This window comes from Anticarsia gemmatalis, chromosome 10 (genome assembly GCF_050436995.1).
Source record: "Anticarsia gemmatalis isolate Benzon Research Colony breed Stoneville strain chromosome 10, ilAntGemm2 primary, whole genome shotgun sequence".
NCBI classification, from domain to species: Eukaryota; Metazoa; Arthropoda; class Insecta; order Lepidoptera; family Erebidae; genus Anticarsia; species Anticarsia gemmatalis.
Genome location: NC_134754.1, coordinates 7,024,014 through 7,046,295, shown reverse-complemented (window position 1 = coordinate 7,046,295; position 22,282 = coordinate 7,024,014). Strand labels below are relative to the sequence as shown.

At 36.2% G+C, this 22,282-nt stretch overlaps 2 protein-coding genes across 2 annotated transcripts; one reads left to right on the top strand and one right to left on the bottom strand.

Moving 5' to 3' along the window:
• The first annotated feature begins 66 nt into the window (after positions 1 to 66).
• LOC142976156 (glutamate receptor ionotropic, kainate 2-like) lies at positions 67 to 12,401 on the top strand. The gene is made up of 16 exons (XM_076119407.1): positions 67 to 272; positions 338 to 472; positions 649 to 752; positions 1,087 to 1,249; positions 1,727 to 1,941; positions 3,767 to 3,907; positions 5,057 to 5,227; positions 6,973 to 7,176; positions 7,445 to 7,675; positions 8,073 to 8,296; positions 8,895 to 9,032; positions 9,383 to 9,581; positions 10,143 to 10,374; positions 10,866 to 10,981; positions 11,334 to 11,486; positions 11,976 to 12,401. Exons 1-16 carry the CDS (start codon positions 185 to 187, stop codon positions 12,174 to 12,176), a joined length of 2,715 nt encoding a protein of 904 aa, XP_075975522.1. The 5' UTR covers positions 67 to 184; the 3' UTR covers positions 12,177 to 12,401.
• Positions 12,402 to 12,628: 227 nt separating this feature from the next.
• LOC142976158 (glutamate receptor ionotropic, kainate 2-like) lies at positions 12,629 to 19,854 on the bottom strand. The gene is made up of 15 exons (XM_076119412.1): positions 19,755 to 19,854; positions 19,532 to 19,675; positions 18,797 to 18,906; positions 18,336 to 18,492; positions 17,954 to 18,162; positions 17,505 to 17,690; positions 16,984 to 17,136; positions 16,233 to 16,670; positions 15,931 to 16,154; positions 15,717 to 15,854; positions 15,282 to 15,480; positions 14,592 to 14,823; positions 14,072 to 14,184; positions 13,328 to 13,486; positions 12,629 to 12,854 (listed from the first exon to the last, which is right to left on the bottom strand). The coding sequence occupies exons 1-15, from the start codon at positions 19,768 to 19,770 to the stop codon at positions 12,654 to 12,656; spliced, it is 2,679 nt and encodes an 892-aa protein (XP_075975527.1). The 5' UTR covers positions 19,771 to 19,854; the 3' UTR covers positions 12,629 to 12,653.
• Between the last annotated feature and the right edge of the window lie 2,428 nt (positions 19,855 to 22,282).

Sequence of the window (22,282 nt, the reverse complement as noted above, 5' to 3'; positions counted from 1 at the left end):
GACGTAGAGTATGTCGAGACGGCGCTACGTCTCATAATGGTGACTGGCGACGCGACGAGAACGCAACGTGGCCTAAAACTGTTTTCCAAAAATACTTCAGACGGTGTGGAGGCCGGCGTCGCGCCGCACCCGCATGTCCGTCTAAACAATATTTTGTATTCACAAACCAACAATAACTTTAACAATGATAACTTTGAAAGCTTTGTTGGTCGTTACCGCAGCCGTATACATAGAGAATAGTCATGCGTTCATCTCGACCAGTTACCCAATAGGTATGTTTACATGTTAAACAAAAATTTTGATCAACAAAGGTAAAACAATGCGTGTATGTTTTCAGGCGGGTTATTTAACCGTTTGAGTTTGGATAGTTCTGTGATTGCGTTTGAGGAAATGATTCATATGCTGAGCGGGACGTGTCATGGAGAGCCTTTAAGGGCACAAGTGATTGACGGATACTCTACCTCTTTAGAACGTAAGTATTCCTATTACAATTTGAATTGATGTTTCCATATGTTGACGCAGTTTTATTGTTCATCATAAACTAGGTTTGCATACATCGTTTATAGTTCTCATTATTAAAGTGTTTCATAAGACAAGGTTAGTTATTATTGTTTATTGTTTCTCATATAACTGTTATCTATTTTTCAGTGTGCACATATACTTCAGATCATAAGGGAATAGTTTCGTTAATAGATTCTCGTCCGACGCAAGGTATTTGTGACACTACTTGCCTGCTATGTAATAGGTTAAATGTGAGTATGTTTTTGTTTATATCTTGCAATCAAACGCATGAGTAAAAGCTATGATTTGTAAAAGACTACTTTTCCGTACGCAATGTTTCTTACATCCCGGGGATTAAATTGTTCAAGTATGTATTGATACACACAAAATGTTTGTTTCCGGGAATCGAACCTACTTTAGTGTAATATGCCGACCTTTCACGAACTCTCAATTTACTCCAAACACCGAGTAATAAGACAATGACTAATCTTTAATTTATTTCATATTTAATGAAATTTAATGCTCGACTTTCTTACTCACATAATTTTTCATGAAACGTTTAATACACCCTTGTTAATATTCCAGGTATCTCATTTGTCTTTGGGATGGGAGCTCGCCGAAACTTACGCAACGGACTTGTATACATTTTACTATCATCCGCCACCGAAATTAATCTCGACGGCTTACGCGGCTCTTATCAAAAAGTTGCAGTGGGATAAGTTTACATTCTTGTACGAAGACGATAGCAGTGGGTACCCAACGACAAATACTTAATAATGTCGTTTAAGCGCTCTCCCGCGGAATTGCATTAAACGTCAGAGCCGAGAAATTATAGACTTTCGTAGGAACTTTCTGTTATAATCTTTCTTTATGTCTATAGTTTCTTAATTGTTATGTACTATCTGTCACCGCAGCTTGACTCAGTGTTTTTTTTTATAAATAAGGTCTATATATCTACTTTCTAGTGCCAAGAAATTTAAAAGTCCGCAGTTGGTTTAGTACGTGTAAGCTTGAATTACATTTGATCAATACACATTAAAGTTGTATAATCATCTTGGAATTTTACAATTAACCAATAGGATAAGCATAGGCTCACAGGCAAATAGTACCTAACTGGAATCGGGAAATTGAACGCCAAGTATTATAGTCACATTCCGTTTAAGGGTTATGATGTTAGCTTATTCAAAATATTACGGAAAACTTATATATTTTTTGTTTATTTCAGGCTTTATTCGCCTTCAAGAGGTAATAAACACATGGCCAAGTATGGCAGAACCCATTCTGTTTCGCAAATTGGACCCAACCAGTGATAATCGCGAGACATTTAAGCACATATTAAAAGTGCTACATATAAGTTACCACGTAATAGATTGTCACGTTGACCGCATTAAAAAATACATGGAGGAAATTATACAAGTAGATAATTCAACGGAATATCAGGTAATATTTCCGAGAGAAATCAATTATTTTCAGTATCTCGATTCTCTACTACTATCGAATACTATCGACAACCGACCTGTCATCGAGAAATTTTGTATGGAAATCTGATCAGCGCCTCTGACGGGTGTCGTAGCATAGTAGTATTTTGGCAGTACAATCGACCTACAGTACCACGATTCTCTACCACTATCGACTACCGACAACTGGCTAGCTATCGAAATTTGACATTTATTTAGGATGTACTGCCAAAATGTTTCCTACGACACCCGTCAGAGGCGCTGATCAGATTTTCATACAAAATTTTTCGATCACAGGTCGGTTGTCGGTAGTCGATAGTAGTACAGAATCGAGCTACTGTTTCTAGAAAAGCTCAAATAAAAGTTGGTAATCAGTACCTCGATTCTGTACATTCGATATTAACGTCACGCTATCGAATATCATACATTGCTGTCGAGCTACTCGTTAGGAAACCGGCAGCAATCCGGCAGAGAATCGCGACCTATCGAGTATCGAAAACTTAACATTTAAAGTGAGAAAAAGTTTCGGTTTTCGGTTTCTACTTTTAACGGTATTAGTAAAAATAAATCAATAACATAAAAATATCATAATTAATGTTGTTCAACGAAACATTATCAACACAAAAAAAGAATCAGCGTCTTTTTTTTCTACGTTGAAGCAGGCAAAGGAGACAATATCTTTTCAGCCTCGTTGGCCTCGTCTTCCTAAAAATATCCAATAAAGATTATTAAAATAATGTATTAAAATTAAAAATGGAAAGAATATTTTATTTCGAAATTCGAATTTTGAATTGCAGCTAAGTGCGCTCCAGCAAAAAAAAATTATTTAATTTTAATGTTTGGTGGAAAATGGCGCCATTGAAGAACATAGTTCTTGCGAAAATCCGCTAGGGGCGCTGATCAATTTTTCATACAAAATTTTTCGATAGCTACTCGTTACTCGATACTCGATAGTTGTACAGAATCGCGGTACTGATTCATGGGCAGTAGCAACTCCCAAAATATCACCAGCTATTATGAAGAGACTCTATATTATATATACAGCCTTCATTCCTAAACTAAATTAGTTTAGTAAATTTAAAGTTGAATTTCATACTTACTGTGAATAAATCTCTTATAAAATACAGATGTCTAACAATAAAAAAACCAAATGTCGGAAATCTTTCCGTGCAGTTCGTGCAATCGGAGATTCCAAGCGAAACTTAATAAATAGTTAAGTAGTACTATGAGCCACAGACATCTGGGGTCGAAAATAGAAAGAACAAAAGTTTCCAATACAATGTATATAACTTACAAAGAAATGGGAATGTTTATAAACATATTTTTATGTGAAGTACCTTTTACAATCATGGGGAACATATCTATACTAATATTATAATACTATTAATACTAATATTATAAAACTGAAAAGTTTGTTTGTTTGAACGCGCTAATCTCAGGAACTACTACTGGTCCGATTTGAAAAATTATTTCAGTGTTAGATAGTAGATTTATCGAGGAAGGCTATAGGCTATATGTCATCACGCTACAACCAATGGGAGCAGAGTAGCAATAAAAAATGTTACAAAAACAGGGAAAATTTTGACCAATTCTATCTTATGTGACGCAAGCGAAGTTGCGGGGGTCAGCTAGTCATTAATAAATGAGGCATTATCGAAAAAATGCACATTTTGATATTTAGAGATAGTCATAGTCTTGAAGGCTTATGGATTCAATCCGGAAAACGTATCTAATTGATAAAGTAGCAGCCTAGCTGATTGCTTATTCAAAAGTGGAGGAAACACGGCTTATAGTTTCTCTTTTTTCAGAGCTTTATATTAACAAATCTTAATTCATACACACATGACTTCAGAGCGATGAAAGATCTTATGGCAAACGTATCTACATTACATTTGACTTTATCAAACGATGTCAAGTGGAAAGATATGGGCATGGACACCGTACAACAGGTACGTTATAAAATGTTTACTCGTACATAATATCACGCCTTTTTCGTCGTCCTGGCCGATTTTGACTACGACGACCAATTTTATTGAAACCAGCCAATTGTGCAAGACTTTGCTTATAGTGGCTAAGTGCGTGCCCAATATACAGGTACACTCTCTATTCCTTTACTTTCATAGTCTGGTGGGACGGCTAAACCGACACGACCAGGGAGAGGTCAATTTTTTGTTTTTTTTTTTACAATAGGGGTGGGCAGAGACCAAAGAACGTCACTTGGTACGATCCTTACAAACTTCCCTTGCTTCATTCACATACATACATCTTGTCATACAAGACCGCCGACCGGTTACGAGTACTTGGCACATGACCTTTTTTCAAAACAGGCAATGTTATCAAAAATAATATTTATTATATTATGTTAGTTAATATTTCTCTTTCAAAATAAACAAACCTGAAGTTAACGTTTGTTTATTGATTCCCATTCCCAGAATTACTAAATTAATTTATAATGTCTCTGTATCGGCTTTTGTTAGTTCAATGTAATAATTAATTCCAGTTTCTATGAAATCACTCGCGTTATTGGACTAAAATATCAGCCATTTTTTGATATAGGTAGCAAATTATTCATGAATATAAAGTAACCTAGATTACTGTTCGCGAAGTTGTAAGCGTGTCCACGAAAGTTCCTTCAGTGGTCGATTATTGACTGTTAATGAACTAAAAGCTAATTAGGTAGTGCTTCCACCATTTTTATATTCAGACTACTTTATATGTATCATTTATTACGTATTTACAGCTCAGTAGTATGTATAGACTCTTGGGTACCATATCTTATACTTACAATAAAAAAGACAACTCCTGCATTTATAGCTAGTCTTGTCTCGTGGAGACTTTTACAATCTTACTTACAATGCATACATTTTAATATAACTAAAAATCTTTATGTCGATGTATTTATTTAACTTTTTCATTGAGGAATTGAAGCCAAAATATTTGCGCGAACATTAAAAATCACAAACGTCTTCAAAGTTATTTCGCAAGATTTTATTGTCATGTTTCAGTTATAGAAATAGAATATTGTAACTTTAATTTAGAATAGTTTTTAAAAATTGTAATGTGACTGGTAAATAAACATTATTTTATTTTTATTTTAGTTGGAGACAGCATTAGCGGCGGATGCTTTAAATCACATAGAGAAAGCGATACGGAACATGCCCGTGTCTAATCCTCTGCCTGATCCACCAGCACTTTGTGTACGAGAGGGCTCCGATTATAGCGATATTGTGTGGCCTCTGGGGGCCGACTTACGGAAAGCACTTATAGAGGTAAGTTAATAATAAAATGTAGGAATTGTAAGGCATATATCGACGATGAAGTACCAATACCTCTTAACTACAAAATCACCATTTTACAGGAGGAGAAAAAAACGCGTCGCGTAGTTAGGAGATTTTGGCATCGAAAATTTCGTTAAGTAATTTAGAAGCTTTTTACACTTGAATTTAGGATGTAATGTCAGCAGGTCTTGCTAAATGAATGCATACATTGACTTAGCAGCTATTTCTATTAGCATTTTCTCTCAAAACTATCAACATATTTAGTTAGGTGTCTTGACGAGTACACGCAAAATGCAATTTTATGTCCAACGCATTAAAAATAAAAAAATCGACAAGATGTCAGTTAGGAGGTATTGGCACTTCATCGTCGATATTTAGGTAGATTACGAGAGACTTTTTGCACTAATCATGTCACATCTCTGAGTAAAGTTAATAAGTTATCGTAATAACACTTGTATGAGTCACTCTTTGATTCTCTACTGCTATCGACTATCCAAAACCAGCTAGCTATTTTGTATGAAAACCTGATCAGCGCCCCTAGCGGTTGCTGTAGGAACTATTATTGCAGTATTTTTTACATGTCAGATTCTCGATACTCGATAGTACTGGCTGTAGAGAATCGTGCAACAGCAACTTTATGATTGCAAACTTTGGATGCTAACTTTCCCTTTGTAAATGTTTTTTTTTGTTTATTTTCACATAGGTACAAACTTTTAGGATTCTAATCAACTCTGCTTTTATAGACTATCGATAGCGACTCAGTAACAGGGTTGTAATTTGCGATGGAACCTCTGCAATGTGTGTTCATTATCAGTCTCGTTAGTAGGTGAAATGCCGCTCGTAATACATTTCAGGACGTCGATGCTCATTAGTGTCGTCCAGCAAATTAGATGGACGGCTTCAAACTTTGATACGTTGCATTAATGAATTGAAATCATTTTCTTTGAAGACAACTCCTGCACTATGAATTGGTCTTGTGTTGCGGGGACTTTTAAAAACATAGAAATGACGGTATATTCCCGGTGTCCACCCGATGCTTGTCCACCCCGGGTGGACAGAGACACAAATCTTTTAAAAAGTTCTCGGTGTCCACCCCTGGGGGACAGTGAGAATTAATTTTAAATTATTCCCGCTGGCCACCCCGGGTGGACAAAGACACGAGTTTCATATTACTACTCTCGATGTTCACCGCCGGTGGACAAAGCCAGATCAACCATTTGTGGGAAAACACACAATAGATAGTGTACCTACTTCTATTTACCCTAGAGATGTTGATAATATGATTAAACTATATACCTACTTAATTAATTTTGTTATAATTATTTATACCCAATTCCAGCAAGCGTGGACATTGAGAATGTTTATTTAAGCAGTAGCTGTGTCCACCGGCGGTGAACATCCAGAGTAGTAATATGAAACTCGTGTCTTTGTCCACCCGGGGTGGCCAGCGGAAATAATTTAAAATTAATTCTCACTGTCCGCCAGGGGTGGACACCGAGAACTTTTTAAAAGATTTGTGTCTCTGTCCACCCGGGGTGGACAAGCAGGGGGTGGACACCGGGAATATACCGAAATGACGAACACAAAGTACGACATGACCCGAAACAACTATTTGTTTAAATAATTGTTTCGTATGAGAATAAAACCCTCCTGATGCAATGATACCGGCGTGGCGATTTTAACCACTGCGCAATGGAGGACGTTAAAAAGTCATGGATATTTTGTTTCTTTTTCAGACACAAACCAGAGGATTCACAGGGAATATAGTGTTTGATGAAAAAGATGGAACGAGGATAAATTTCAAATTGCACTATTCGAAACTGAACAGAGAGAGTGAATTCGTTTTAGCCGGTGACTGGGACTCCAACACAAATTTTATAACTGTTCACAACGAAGTGGTAGACCGCTCAAACGCTGTGAAATCTAATTCTAAGATAAGGGTACGTTTGAAGAGAACTTATATTCGTGTAGATCACTGAAATTGTACAAAATATATCGTGCAGTGGCACAAGCTACTTTTGAAGCAACAAAATTAAAAATAATTTAGCAAATTACCTTTGTAGTACGTACTGATGTAAAAGTACAACGTAAATTTTTCCAACTCCCTTTTTTTCGTCGTGAGTAAGTAATTAATTAAGTTAAATCAAAACCCTTTAAAAATATGTATAAAGATAACAGTTCGCTCATAATCTATACATTGTTTTTTAGGTAGCAGCTAGAATAGCACGGCCATATTTTTATGAAAGTTCAAATCCAAACGAGCCGACAGTTTACAAAGGGTATGCTGTTGATCTCATTCAAGCAATATTTGAACGCATAAATGAAGCGGAAAAATTAAATTTGGAATATGAGATTTATCCTGTGCCCGGTAATGGTTATGGAAATCCAGTTTCAGGGACGAAAAAATGGGATGGTATTATAGGAGAATTATTGGACCATGTAAGTTATTTCAGAATTATTATCTATTCACACTAGTAACTTGCTGATGTTGCCCTATGATAATTGGAAAGCAATTCGGTTTTTCGTGATTTTCGAGTTCAAATAATCGTAACCAAATTCATGGATTTGAACATTAATATAACGTGATATAATCTGAAAACGATTTTTAATATCAAATGTGTTTTAATCGTGTAAATATTTAAAACGATGGTCTTCAATTAAGTACGTATAAAAATATTTAAACTAGACATTAAGATTCGTGATTAAAAAGAAAAAATGTGTTGTAAATCTTCCCAATTCGTCTCATACTGCCTACACTTTCGGCCATAAAAGGCGTGAAATTGTGTCGGTATATGTCTTTCTGTAATTTTTTTTTTAAATGTGATATTTATTTCAGAAAGCTGAACTAGCAATCTGCGATCTCACGATCACTTCAGAACGAAATGCGGTCGTGGATTTCTCTCTTCCATTCATGTCGTTGGGCATCAGCATGTTGTTCAAGGAGCCTGAACCCGATGAACCTGACAAGTTCTCATTCCTTAACCCACTGTCGCTGGACGTGTGGCTGTACTTAGCAACTACATATGTGATTGTGTCTTTTGTGTTGCTTATTTGTGCTCGGTAAGTACCAACTTTTATTAGAGATCAATTATTGTAGCGTGGAATCAACTCAAATAATTAAAATTGCATAAATGTTTCTTTTGAAATTTAGTAAAATGCGAAAGTTTAGATGATTGGATGAATGTTTGTCACTCAATCCTGCCAAAACGTATAGGAGTTTTTCGGACAAAGTCGTGGTCGTAAGCGGGTTCTCCATGAAAATATGTGAATCGAAATGCGTTAAAATTTTAGGTCTAATCAAATATGTCGAGTGACTGTTTAAGTGCTTGCACAAAATGCTTGGTCATCATCTATATCTTTGAACGCTAAAAATACACAATCGGTGACCAATTCCTTAAATTGGACTTATAGATAAAATAGAATTTATAACTAGCTCTTCTTTGATAGTTGGTTTATAGCTCGATTCTCTACCATTATCAACTGGCGATCAGCTGTCGAGAAATTTTACACGAAACTCTGATCAACGCCTCTATCGGGCTCCGTAGGAACTATTTTAGCAGTAGATACATTTTAAATGTCAAACTCTCGATACGCGACAGTACCAACTGTAGGGAATTGCGCTACTGTATTTTGAAAATAAACTGTAACTTAATTTCAGAATGTGTCAAGACGATTGGGTAAATCCACATCCATGCAATCAAAATCCGGAGAGTTTGGAAAATATATGGAGTCTTTACAATTGTATGTGGCTTACCATGGGAGCTATTATGACCCAAGGTTGTGATATATTACCAAGGTAAGTAGTTTTTAACCAAATCGATTACTATTAAGTACTTAATATAATACACTATTTATATTTAGCGGTCCCCAATGTGTGTGACCATTAAAGTTATATTTCGCAAAGCATGTTTCAGTTTAATTTTAATAGGTCAAACTTTACCACACATTTATGAGTAAATTCAGAATCGCTTCATAGAATTTCCCGATTTAGTGCGGGAATTATATCTAGAAATTTATGATTTCAGTTTCAAATTTACATTTCTAGTGAGAAATGTAACTGAAATCGTTGTTATTTCTTTAAATATGATCGATAGATAGTGACCAGAAAGTTTTTTTTAATAAATGGTATATTTTCTAATTGTTTAGGGCAGCTGGTTCTCGCTGGGTGACAGGTGTGTGGTGGTTCTTCGCCCTGATCGTGACTGCTTCATACACGGCCAATATGTCAACCTTTCTAAGTAACAGTCGTCGTAGCAGTGACATCAAAAACGTCAAGGATCTTGCCGATCAGAACCAAATTTCTTATGGCGCCGTACTTAATGGTTCTACGTACAGATTCTTTCAGGTAAAAATGTATTAGATTACTTACGTATAAACAGTAACAAAAAAAATTGGATGTGAGAAATTGACAAGTGGGAGTTGAGGACTCTACTCTCACTTGAAATTTCTTCAAAAGTATTATTAGTTTTTATTAATAAAGTGAGAGGATCACTGATTTTCAGAAACCAAATTAGACCCCTTAAGAATTACAACTTGGCTTTTCTGAAGTGTCAATTAATATTTTTCCAGTTTTGTTTATGTAACTTTATTTATGCTAACTTGTGTTAACACATAACTTAGTTGGGATACAGTAGTTACTTTTTGGACACTGAACATATTAAACTATACTTGAGGCTGCCCGTGACTTCGTCCGCGTGGAAACCCCATGTAAATCCCGATTCCTCGAGAACTCCGGGATAAATAGTAGCCTATGTGTTATTCTGGGTCTTCAGCTACCTATATACCAATTTCCATCATAATCGGTTCAGTAGATTTTGCGTGAAAGAGTAACAAACATCCATACATACATTCTCACAAACTTTCGCATTATAATATTAGTAGGATATTTTATCTTTCCTATTTACAGAATTCGAACGACTCAGTATACTCAAAGATTTGGACTACAATGATTTCCACGAAGCCCACAGTCTTCACAAAGGACAACGACGAGGGTAAAGAGCGTGTCATACGAAGCAAGGGAAAATACGCATTCTTTATGGAATCAGTCGCTATTGAATATTTCATCAACAGAGACTGTGATCTAAAAATGGTCGGCTCCAAATTAGATTCTAAGGAATATGGTATCGCTATGCCTAAAAGTAAGTAAACTATTAAATGTAAAACAATTCGAAATATTTTAATGAGAAGCATTCAAGCGATTTTCCACTTTTATCGACTATCGACAACCGGCTAGCTATTGACGAATCAGTATGAAATCTAAGTAAGCTTAGCGGGTGCCATATTAAGTAATTTTTAAGAGAATTTGAAAATTGCGCTACAAGTTTTAGTAGCTAAAAGGGCATTTTTCTGCCGTTAAGCCGTATGAACAGATTATTTTACATTTTAATTACCAAACTCTCGTTACTCGATAACACTGACTGTAGAAAAATACGCTACCACTTAACCTTTTTCAAAGTAAGTCGAGAGTTCGAATCACACCTATTGCACTCCCGACGCAAACTCATTCCTAATACAAACGTTTTGAGTTCAACGGGAGTGGTTAACAGGTAGCTATCCAGTTAACCTCTCCAGTTAACCGTAAAACTCATAATAGAATGCAGTTTAAAAACAAAACGGTTTCCTTTTACAGATTATCCACGAAAAGGTATGGTCGATAACGCGATATTGTATCTACAAGAAAAGGGCAAACTGGAAGTGATGAAAAACAAATGGTGGATAAAAGAAGATAACAATAAGACTTGCGAGGTTTGACCATTTGATCACGTTCTGTTGAATGACGCTGAAGCGAAAACTTAAAATAAATAGCTTTTTAGCTCTAAAAAAAGGATACCCTGTTGCTACTAAGACTCCGCTGTCCGTCTGTCTGTCTGTTACTAGGTTGTGTCTTGCGATTTGCGAAACACTAAAGCTTGATAGTGATAATTTTCACACATGATGTATTTTTGTTGCTGTAAACACCAAATACAAATTAAACTAATATTTAAGTAGGGCTCCCATGCAACAAAAGTTATACATTTACGTTTTTTTATGATAAGTGGCACGGAATCCTTCGAGCATGAATCTAAGTCACACACAACCGGTTTTTTTTACTTTACAGGATAGTGCGGACGAGGAGGACAATAGCGGCTCACTGCAGATGAAAAACACTAGCGGTATATTCTTAGTGCTCGGTATGGGAGGCATCTTGGGCCTCATTGTGGCTATTATAGACTTCATGCTTCACGCCCGGCAAATCAGTGTTAAGGAAAAGGTAAGACATCGTTTTAAATAGCTATCTAAATGGTTGATTATATTTTTTAGCTTAAGGCTTACTACAAAAATATTCCGTTTGGCAGTAATCGGCGTAAGCCGAACAAGTAAGTCGAGTCGGTACTAAATATTGCCGAACCGAACTAGCCAAACCGAATATTATGTGTATAGCAATAAGCCTAATGTTTTATGTTATAGCTATCCCTAAGCTGGCTTAAACGCTGCATCTATATAAATGGTTGATTTCCAATTCTACTTTACCATAAAGTAACATTTTGATTTGACCAAACTCTAAAGTAAATCATAATGCACACGCTAGACTTCACTGCATTAGCATCGCTTTACGTGTTCTATGTGTTAGACGATGCTAAAGCTCATTGAGTCTTTGTTGATATTCTAAGAAAATTGTACTATCAATATGCGTGTACGTAGCGGTTAGCTTAAAATTTACTCAAGTACTTAATATACACACATCCTCTCTATTCTTCAGGTGACCTTCCTCGAAGCATTAGCAAGTGAGTGGCGAGCGTCTCTCAACCCTCGGGAACTTCACAAGCCGACGGCACCTCCAAGATCCGCTCCTCCTTCCACCGCCAGTCCTTCACCGTCCAGGCGAGAACGTTCCCAATCTCGAGCCGTCTCCGTACTTCGAGCGGCAACGTCTTTCATCAACTTTGATGAGATTTATTAAGAAGTAGGAGTTTCTAGTCAGGGTACTTGATTGTATAAAGGAAATATCTACAAAAGCAATAGAGGATATTAGTACCAGTAATTAATGATAGAAATGCATTTTTTGCTATTGTGTAAGACAAATAGTAGGCTCAATAACATTGTGCTATTTTCTAGTTTATAGGTAAAACACAGCCGTGTTTTCCTAATAGCGTTTAGGCAACAGTCTTTTTATAGTCTAAATATAAATGACCTGAGAATTAATCGTGTTACATTGTGTTCAGCAGCTTACCTAGCAGTGTTAGCGTCTAGTATGAAAGAGAAGGTATGCTCTTACAAATATCTCGTTGTATTATTAAACCTCAAAACTAGTCATGAATATTAAATGCTTGTGCTAAATATAGTAATTTATGAACAAGAATATAGATTTCTTGAGTAAATAGGCACAGAATTTAAGTATTATTATTTATTTAATGTAAATTGTTTAAATAAAATATTTTTACTTATCCCCTGTTTCATTAAAGTTAGGTATGTTGAGATGAAACAGATCGGCAGCTGATCGTAGGACCGAGGATGCTCTTGAAGGATTCGGAGAACTGGAAGCGGATGACGAGGGACGTGAATGCTTCACCGGCTTCTCAGTTTCCCAGAAGCTGAGAGCAAATGCCAGTTCCGCCCAGAAGGCTTCAGATTGAGTCATCTATAAAATAAATACGATACAATTACGATAAGCAATCGATAATATATTATGTAGACTGGAGATTTTCTGCCATTATTGACTATCGATAAATTATTTTTGAATTGCGGACGTCATAAAAAGAGACTCGTGCCACAGGTACCCTAGCGTGTTTTCAAGTGTATCCTAAAGGTAATGTAAAATATCAAAATGCATTATTTTATCGTGTTAAGACGATCTGCTTCAGGTGTATGTTATTGCTTCAGGTGTGTAGTATATTTATAATGATACTACAGGTACATATTTTTTGTAAATTTTCGTCCCAAAAATTATGATGATACTAAAAACTTCCCATTGTCACTCTAATATAACCCTTTACAGAATATTAATCAGCGTACGGTTAAGCAAAAAGGAATCAAAAGTGTATAACCACACGCATATTCCTTAGGTATCTTCATTTGCATATGAATGCTATTTCACGCGCGGGAATTTCGTACCTTCTGTTCGATAGCGACTTCTCTGACGTTCCAAAGGAATTCAAATATACCCATTGCGGCGGCCATGCCGCATCCTATACCGAGTACTACGAACACACCGCCGACGTTCTCAACGCCTAATTCAGCAGCACTTGCGCCCTCTTCACCGGCTTCCTCGGCCTAAAATATTATCAACTACTTTATAAAGACAAAAAACAAATGAAAAAAGCAAAGGGGTTGATATTGTTTTCAATATTTAAAATGCAAGAACAGACATACTAGCTGAGTCTACGTAAATATAATTAACAGTGCATAGCCAGTTGCGTTCACCAGTCGGTAAACGATCTGTGGGTTAAGCAAACCTTGGCGCGGTCGTTCCATAGATGGGTGGTCGTAGTGGTATTTGAACTGGGCGTCTCCGTGATTCGGAGGGCACGTAAAAAGTCAGTCATAATTGACAATGAACGTAAGTATAAATTAATGAAATAACGACTTGTTATAAAAACAAGCGTGTGAATGTTAACCTATTACAATACTCTTAAATAATGTAAGTTATAACAAAAACATAATTAGGTTTCGGAGTATCTAAACTTTAATAAATTAGCTCAAGATTCTCGATTAAGTTAATCGTAATCTGCCAAAGTTTCACTAAGCTCATAGATACAGCTTTCCGAAAACTAATTAAATTGTTTACTGTATATTAATTTTAAAAGAAAATATTCGCAGAAGGGTTAACGATAAACAATAAGTTAATTTGAAACTTACAACACATGCTTTGTCCGGAGGGGCTTTCCACCAACGATTTTTAATCTCAACCAATTTGCCGCTTTCAGCCAATTTTAATAACGCGTTGTCCACCGCAGTTCTATACGAGGAATCTGAAATTGTATAAAACAATGAAAATGGATATTTAATGTTAGTATGTTTTAAACCAAAGTTTTTATTTTTAACAGTTTTTTGGTATGTAAAGAGTCGCAATCCGTTTAAAGTTCTATGAATTTACAGTGAAAAATTTACACGAAATTATGAACACAGTAAAATTATGTTTTTCTTATATTGTGTGTATCAAAATGGATTTTCAGTCATTCAGTATGAAAGGGTAAAAACTACTTTTGCCACAAATAGTTGTTTCGAGTCTGGTATTTTGTGTACGTTGTTTGTAAAAAGTCCCCGCGAGACAAGAACAATTCATAGTGCGGGAGTGTCCTTAAAAAAAAACAAATAAACATGCAAATCAAAAAACACCAATCTAATAATGTAACATGTTAACAAAATCAAAACGTACCGAACGGCATAGCGATCCCATAACCCTTAGAATCAAGCAAACCACCGACTTGCATGAGGTCACAATGTCTTTCCAATTGATATTCAATGGCAGTTGACTCCATGAAGTAGGCGAACGCCCTCTTGCCTTTTATTACTCTGTCTAGTCCCTCGTCGTTGGTCTTAACGAATACCGTAGGCCGGGCCGACTCCATAGCTCCCCACATTCTTTGGTATATTGATACGTTTGAATTCTAGAAATAATTTACAAACAAAAGCAATTAACTTAGAATTACTAGGGAATTTACTAAACATGACATAAAAGTATGGGATAATCCTCTGTGGCGCGGTTCGTAGTGTAACCGACTGCTGATAAGGATTGGGGTTCGATTCCCTGGTCGAGCAAAGTACTAAAGGTATATTCTAATTTATATCTAATTATTTTTCAATAGTATTTCAGAGTTTGGTAACGTGCCCGGCACATGCACATAGGCTCGCCCTTTTACGTATAGACGTACTTCATACACATCTGCCGATATCTTCGGGTTAACCAGGCGTGATATTATGGATGAGGTGTAATACATTAGTAAAAAAAAAATACTGCATTTGATGTTATATAAAAGAAAACGTATCTATTTTAATTATCTCATCGTTTAAAGTTTCACAAAGCTAATTTGGCTGAGTGCGAGCTAGATATAAAATAAATCTGAACCTTGAAAAATGAATAAGTCGATCCGCCATATAGTGTGCCATATTTGATTTTGGTCTGCATCGCCAAATCCTCAGCGCTTTTGATAGAGTCGTCCATTGCAGCGTTCGTTAAGAATGCGGCAAGATTTGCCGTATAAGATGAGCACATGATCAGACCGAAGAACCACCACATACCGCATACCCAGCGAGTAGAATAACCTCTAAAAATAAATAAGTTTTTATAAATTAACTAGCTTTCCCGCGCAGCTCCGCTCACGCTTTCTTGTTTTTATTCAATACTGCGCATTATCATATTCCACAAATAATTCAAGAAAAAAAATTGCCAAATCGGTCCAGCCGTTCACGAGTTTTAGCGAGACTAACGAACAGTAATTCATTTTTATTTATATAGACGATTTTTAAAAGTTCATTTATTTTTCACCCTATAGAAACTTACTTAGGTAAAATATCGGAACCTTGTGTCATGATTGACCCCATTGTAAGCCAGCAAGAATTCTTAATATGCCAAATGTTTTCCAATTCTTCAGGAGACTTGTCACAAGGATGAGGATTTTCCCAGTCGTTCGGTGCAAGTCTGATAACAATAGTATAAATGATTAGTTGCGAGTATTAATTGAATATAATTTGAGAGTGTTATGCTATATACATACCGCGCTAAAACGTGTAGTAATAATGACACCATTAAAAAAGATGCACCCATATAAATCCACACGTCGACAGAGAAAGGTTTCAGGAAAGAAAACAGCTCTGGTTCCGGGGGAGTCGGTTTCAAATACAAAATACTAATGCCCAGTGTCATGAACGGCGTCGTAAAGTCAACCGTAGATCGCCTCTCATAAGTAATGGTTAAATCACAAATGGCCAAATCGGCTTTCTGAAATATTAATTTAACAAACAAGTAAGATAAAGTACTACTTTATTTAATAGATTGTATAAAATGCCACGCACGAACCCTTTCCACGAGATGTCCCACAAGACCATCCCATTTTTTTGTGTCTTTATTATATGACCCATACCCGTTTCCAGGCACTATTTCGATTTCATAATTCAAATGTAAGGTTTCTTGCAATATTTCATGTATTAGATCTTTTGAATAACCTTCGTAGCGGTCATTGCCTTCCAAGACTTCGCCCTCCTTGGCTTTTACTTTTACCAAATAAGGTGCACCGATGCGTGAAACCACTTTGAAAGTTTTATTTTGCCATTTTTCAGCCAAGCGGTCTGAAGCTTCTGATGCTGAGCGCACATATTCGATGCCGCTTTCTGGGTTCCATTTTGCAATACTATTAAATCCACTGTTTGATAATTCCATTATCTCTGCATTGAAATCTATCCTTTCGCCCGTGATGTTATCTAAACGAATATCGTTTGTTATGCCCACGATGGGATTCTGAAAGTTTTGATGGTGTTGTTAATAACTATGGACTATGGAGTTTACAGCATGTCACCGTTCAAGTTTATATAAACTGTATCACGAAGCTTTACAATATTGGTATCATCGAGTTTCGATAGTTTGACATTTAAAATGTACTGCTAAAATAGTTTCTATGACGTCCGCTAGAGGCGCTGAATTTAGGCATTACATTTTAAATGTCAAATTCTCGATACTCGATGGTTTCAACTGAAGAGAATCGTGCTTTTGAGACGGTTAATTAAGGAAGTATAACAATATATTCTATATATGAATATTGAATTAATTTGACCGTTAATATATGTTGTGTAAAGTCCTCGCCGATCTCCCAAGTGTCTTCGGAACCACATTCGATTTCTTTCGCCTCTATTTTGAAATCTTCTGGTGCACTTTCAACCGCATCCGTAATCAGTCGCGCCGCATCAGAGGCCAGTGCTGCCTCTACCTATAATTGTAATTAATTACAAAATTTACATTTAACTATGTATCATTTTGAGTAATGACGATCAATACTAATAATTATAATAGTTTGAACTACACACTGACACCGAGCACTTTGTGAGATTAGCAAATAACTATTTCAAAATAGGTTTACAACTTAGTAATAATATGAATGTAATAATTTATAAGTACATATGTAGAGTATATTGTACGTACATAAAATAACGCCCTCTTCCCATACAAGTAGGCAGAGACCAGAGAATTCCACTTGGTACGATCCTCACAAACTTCTTTTGCTTCATTTACACCCATACATCTTGTAGTATATCATAATTTACAAGAAAAGTAGAAAATAAGGTAACAATTACTCACAGTAATTTCATGTGATTTACCCGGAATTTTAACACCAGGTGCCTCTCTTACTTTCCAATCAGCTAAATATGCTCTGGCCCTTGAATCGGAGTGATCGAAAATTCTCAAACAAGTAACATTAGACAATCCATAGCGCAATTCTTCCAGATCTAATGTGTGAGCGTCCAGCGACATTAAAACGTAAGACTGGAAAGACAATTATTTAGCAAATTATTTTATTTCTAAAGAAAAATATTTATTGTACAAACAATTGTTAGTATAATCTGATTATTTACTTAAGTTCCATATTGTTAATTCTGTTTTCTTTTTTTTTAATTCTCTTTTCTTTATTTAAAAGCATTCTTTCTTTACGAAAGCAGCAATTTGTCTTTAAGCTAGCTTAATTCTAAATAAACAATTTACTAAGAAATGTTCATTAGCATCGTACATAGAACAAATAGTATGTTTACCATGTAGTCCTCAAAGAACTTGACCTCATTAGCTTGTCGTAGATAGTCGAGTACCCTATCGGCTGGGCAGTCGAGAATGACTCGAGTCGTGCCCGTAGACTTGAGCGACTTTAGTAAAGGACGATTATCTTCGCCCGGACTTAATCTTCGTACGAACCATTTCACTTCGGTATCGGCACCTTTCAATATCTCTTGTAATCGTATAAGACCTAAAACAGGATTGGAATTTAGCAACTATTCATTTATTATTTAGGATAACGACTTCTTAGAATTACGGTAATAAAGTAGTAGTAGTAAGTAGGTAGTCTTACTGCTAAAATGAGATAGGAATAAATAATATAATCGAACTAGTTTCTAGAGGAAACATTTCGATACTAGTAACCTTGATCGTCATCGTATAGCAAAGTATAGGATCTCCAATCGTTATCTTTGATGAAGAGCGCGATCGCTTTGGAAAGCGCCACAGCCTCCGGATACAAGTTGATGGCTGGCGGGCTCTGGCGCTCCAGACCTCGCACAGGCGGCGGTCGCCATACTGCCTGGAAATTAAACTTTCCTTGTACCCGTCATTAACTAAGACGTACCTACACAGTCCTCGGTTAATGAAAATATACGACTCGGTTCGTTGCGCCTCGACGACCCTCGTTATTTATGAGTTCGATTGAATACCTACTGTCGAGGGTAATAATGAAGTTGCGGAACTGCTGAACGGAATGAGTTTCATCAATAAATTTTGCTTTTACGTAATCGTATTTTGGAAATGGCGCTGCGAGGATTGCTTGTTGGAAATGTTTGAGTGAATTATAGGAATAGTTTTGACAGATATATCAAGAGCAAACGTACTTGTATGTGTGGTATTTTGGCAGCCCGACAATGCGCTTCCACGGCTGACGCCGAGACCGGGTCAGTGGGTCCAAATACTGCGATCACGCCGCCCGATATCAATTCACATGCTGCGGGCGAATGGAATTATACGAATGTTTGGATTACATGAATGGCTTGTTACATGCACACTTCCTACATTTTACTACAGAAGTTTAACTAACAACGTGTTTATAAATACTAAATTTTGAAGTTTACGACGTGATAGCATAGCATATTAATATAACGGTATGATTAAATATCGAAATCCCTTTTATTTTATCCAAAAATTTACTGAAATATTAATAGTAACCTAATATTGTGCATTTCGTTAAAACATTTTCCTACTTTTCGGCTTTGTGGCGGTTGATTGCCGAAATATGTATGTACCTTTAAATCATGAAATACTGCGAGAGCACAGATTAAATAATTTTATCTAACCCGTCAACAATAATTGTTATTGGAGGATGCAAAATCAAACAAACATTATTGTTTGTTTAGTCTGTATTGTGCAAAATTAATCTGTAATTAATGGCCCGAAATAATAATGTCAATCAATATGGTTTGCTTCGGTAAACACTTCCCTCGTTGCATTCAATTTGTTGATTTGGTTATTCATATAAAGCCTGTCAATGTTTGTTTTAATACTTAACGAACGGCATCGGCGAGCTCTATTTATATTAATAAACTAATGTGTCTCGACAAAGCTGTACTTACCGGCTTTTGAAGCGGCGAAACTATCACCATATGGAGCGTAGACAACTTTCATGACGAAATGGTAACGTTCACTCTCCATAGAAGCTCGTGCCAAAGCGGAAGAAAACGCGATCTCTGTCACAGTATTTGGCGGAAATATAGCTCCTAGAAAACAAACAACTTGTATAAATTCAGTTAAAATTCAACTGCATTACACAAAGTTAGATGTCATAAAACAACTCACCGATGTTAACAATCATCTTCAGAGATTCAAATTTTCGGAATACGGCTGTAGCGTTCCCGAGACTTAATATAATTATCACGACCGTCACGTACACTCCTGCAAGAGCAATATTGTAGCAATGAACTTTGTTTTGATAATATTTACTTAAAACTGTCGCATTTTCAAATCGGGGTGATATAAATAATTAAAAAGTACCTATGTATATACATAGGTACATACTTTGTTTGTTCTAAAAATTCATAAAACAATACATAGTGATCTATCTATGTGATTTTTAAGTAGTTTAAGTAGGAGTAGATACTCGCCCTTGTGCAGCATTTTGTGATGAGATTTTCCTGAATAAAAGTAGCGAATTGGAACAATGAGATTCAGCGTGCGCACAGCTGTCGCATTACAAGTTCTGTAAGCGTCGCGGCGTCGGTAGGTGTTTATTCGTCATATGGCTACAGGCTACCATCACATCGAGCTCCGGATACGGATGCGCGGCCGGGATCCGTGCGTGCGTGACGATCGCACTAACTGCACTTCGCAAACGTTTTGATCAATACTTTTCACAGCTGTTTGGCGAACTGTATTTGGCGACTATTCTTAGATATAACTAGAACAGCGAAACAGTGCAGTGTCACACAAATAGGTTAACCGACAGGTGACTCTGTTCATTTACAAGCGACGTTTTGTTCGGTGCAGTAAATCCGATGCAGTTTCAGTATGCTGCTTTTTCGTTGAATATTTACCCCACGAACGTACTATGTTGCCAGACATCTATAAATTTGGAATTGTTTAGTCTTTCATTGAGCAATATACAATCTAATCGACGAAATTATTTTTGAGCGACATTAATAAATCATAAAAAATGCTCAATAATATAAAATTGCATCGCTTAGAATAAGCACATCGTATATATTCATGATGTAGACAAAATCAAGTCAACGACTTTTCATACATGCTATTGAGGTATACTCCCAAAAGGCTAGAAAACTAGAGTTGAAAAATCAGTAATTCTATTACAGCAGGTATACACGTGGATGTACGTGATCAAATCGTAAGCAGGTGAGTCGAATGCGCCATGGTCATGCGATCATTTGGCTTCCGTCCAGTCCTGCGCCACTGTCACAGTTACCTCAACTGACACGAACATTCTAGACGTTGGATTTAAGCTTTTCTTTTAACCTGATCATAAAAATAAACTTTAGTTTTGGAGAAAATCGTATGAAGTTAAAATGAGGTTATTATAGTTCTGCAGCTTTTTCCCTTTGCATGCACGATTTATCTTGATTATCTATACTAATATTATAAAGCCGAAGAATTTGTTTGTTTGTTTGAACGCGCTAATCTCAGAAACTACTAGTCCGATTTGAAAAATTATTTCACTGTTAGATAGCCTATTTATCGAGGAAGGCAATAAGCTATATATCATCATGCTACGATTAATTGGAGCAGAGTACCAGTAAAAAATGTGACGGAAGCGAAGTTGCGCGGATCAGCTAGTAAATCATATCAGGCTTGTTATTAGGAAAGATCAAACAGGTCACCGTCAGCTGCATAAGTCTGTTGTTCTAAATTTTCAAGGATTTGTGCCCCTGTCAGCCGCGAACCTTGCATATTAGGCTCTCTACTAAATTGTTGGACTGCAGTAGTTGATACGTAATTTAAGATAGAGTTAGTTTGGAATCTTGCGGGTTCCAGTTGATTTTGCTTGGTTCAAATAACAAATAATTTAAGTCATAACTATTAAACTCTCGCGTTGCATGTTTAATATATAAGGGGAAACGGGAAGTCAGCCTGCGAGTCCTAGTAAAATGCGTGTTTGTGTTAATTCCCGTTTTCTATTATGAATTAAATAATTTAAGTATTTACATTCACATAAACGAACGCTACTTTGTCTGAGATGCAGTTAAAAGTACATAACTTTAGTTCACTGAAGATGGACGCTAGTACGGAACACAAAGATAATGGATGAAAGATTCCCAGTGGGTGGTGCTTGGCCACTCTAGAGCCGCCCCTTCAATGCACTCGATATCATGTGAGTTGCACCAGTCTCTAGACGCCAGCAATCTTTGCGAAATATGAGAGAAAAGTACGAGTGCTCTTTTCCTAACCTACAAAAAAATGTAATAACCTAAGGAAGAATAATAAAGTAACTAAAGCAACAACATTACAGTGCCAATACTTTAAATTATGTTAAAAAATGTCAAAGTTATATAAAAGTTCGAGTGGCCAAACATGAAAATTAAATTTAATGAGATCCGAAAGTTGTTTCGTAATTCGCAGGAGATAATATTTCCACGGTTTTTGCCAAACGTATAACTAACGAATGTAGAGTTCCGCCATTAAAATTAATTGAATGAGGTTCACTTGTATCGTGGTTAACTTTTTGCAATAAACCTGGATAACTTTTTCTCTCGTATTACTATTTTTTTTCCAATTCAATGGCGACTCTCGTTTTATTTTTGTAAAAACCAAATTATATCTAGTATTTTTCTTTAAATTGATATTTTATCGCTACACTATTAAAAAAAGAAAATGTC